Source organism: Papilio polytes, unplaced genomic scaffold (genome assembly GCF_000836215.1).
Source record: "Papilio polytes unplaced genomic scaffold, Ppol_1.0 DF823688.1, whole genome shotgun sequence".
Taxonomy (NCBI): domain Eukaryota; kingdom Metazoa; phylum Arthropoda; class Insecta; order Lepidoptera; family Papilionidae; genus Papilio; species Papilio polytes.
This window is the reverse complement of record NW_013525516.1, coordinates 145716-147337: the sequence shown is the minus strand read 5'-3', so window position 1 is coordinate 147337 and position 1622 is coordinate 145716. Positions and strand designations below refer to the sequence as shown.

Sequence of the window (1622 nt, the reverse complement as noted above, 5' to 3'; positions counted from 1 at the left end):
AGCTGTGCACGGAGCAGTTCACCTGCGTGCTTGGACGCTTCACTTGACTCTATGAACATATACCGCATTTAGTCCCTACGTCGATATTGGGAGAAATAATCTTACTAATATTATAAACTAACTTTCGCCCGCGACTCCGTCCGCGTAGAATTAAAAAAAAACAAAAGTGAGCATCTCTCTCTATCCTCTACGTTTATACCAAATTTCATCGAAATCCGGTGAGTACAAACTCTAACAAACATCCATCGATCCGTTCATCCATCTAAACTTTTGCATTTATGATATTAGTAAGAAGTAAGACATAACAGTTTAGATGGATGGATGGATGGATCATTGTTAGAGATTGAGGCCTAAACAGATGAACGGATCTGGATTAATTTTTATATAGATGTAGAGCATAGTGTAAAAGAACACATAGTATGCTCACTTTTGTTTTTTTTAGAGCACGCGGACGTATTCGCGGACGAAAGCTAGTATTACTAATATTATAAATGCAAATGTTCAGATTGATTGGTGAAAAACGATACAACGGATCTAGATGAAATTTGTCACAGATAGAGATAGTCTGAAAAAATATAAAAACTCATTCATAGTATAAAAAACGATAAAATGGTTATCGTAAACACCGAGTTTGATGCATATATCGAAGTTACATATGTCACAGGAAAATATACAAAATTACAGAACATTTAGAACATATTTTCTTTTATCATTCCAAATAAGATTGAGGGTCGTTCTATAGGCAAATGTCAGGATTCGAACACAGCGCCAAAAACGGCTATTACTGTTTTATATTATGCGAATGTGTGCCTACATTAAGTTACACAAACTATTATTTAAATATGTAACATAACCATACAGATGCTAATTTAAATTTGTGAATATATTTACCGTGCAGTTGCGTTCATCGGAGTCATCCTTGCAGTCGTTGTCTCCATCGCACACCCAGCGTTTATCCACGCAATTACCATTACCGCACTGAAATTCATTCTCGCTGCAGTTATGTTTGCCACAATCTGTAACAATAAAGTAGAAAAAAATATATTCCGTTCGTGTGCCCAATCGTCGAATCGTTCCCTTCCCATCCTTCTCTTATAAGAAAAAAGGAACTAAAGTTCGTCCGAATCTCTGACACCAAAGTACTGTGACGTCATAAAGTCATACCTTTCTCGTCAGTCATATCTGAGCAGTCGATGTCGCCGTCGCAGCGCCACTGCGGCAGGTAGCAGCTGCCGTTGTCGCAGGCGACGCGTGGCGGCGCGCACACGCAGCCCGCCTCGTCCGACCCGTCGCCGCAGTCGTCGTTGCCGTCGCAGCGCCACGACTGAGCTATACACATGTCGTTCTTGCACGAAAACTGATCCTGTCAATATTAATTACTTATTAATAAAACTTGAAAGCTCAATGCTACATATCATACTAATATTATAAATGCGAAAGTTTAGATGAATTGATGGTTAAACGGCTGAATGAATCTCGATGAAATTTGGCATAGATGTAGAGAATAGTCTTTTTCATAACATAATGTACTGAGCAAGCGGCCACCTGAATCCGCCAAAATGGCGAAGCGACCGCTGCCCATAGACATCCGCAATTGCAGATGCGTTGCCTACCTTTATCCG

The 1622-nt window shown here is 39.9% G+C and overlaps 1 protein-coding gene across 1 annotated transcript in view; it reads right to left on the bottom strand.

Annotated features, from left to right (window-relative positions):
• The window catches only part of LOC106104346 (sortilin-related receptor-like), a 23971-nt gene that overhangs the window by 7873 nt on the left and 14476 nt on the right, over positions 1-1622 (bottom strand). The window contains exons 11-13 of the mRNA XM_013284378.1: positions 1165-1363; positions 892-1016; positions 4-49 (exon numbers count right to left, since the gene is read on the bottom strand). Of these exons, the coding sequence (XP_013139832.1) occupies positions 4-49; positions 892-1016; positions 1165-1363 (370 nt within the window). The remainder of the gene's footprint in view (positions 1-3; positions 50-891; positions 1017-1164; positions 1364-1622) is intronic.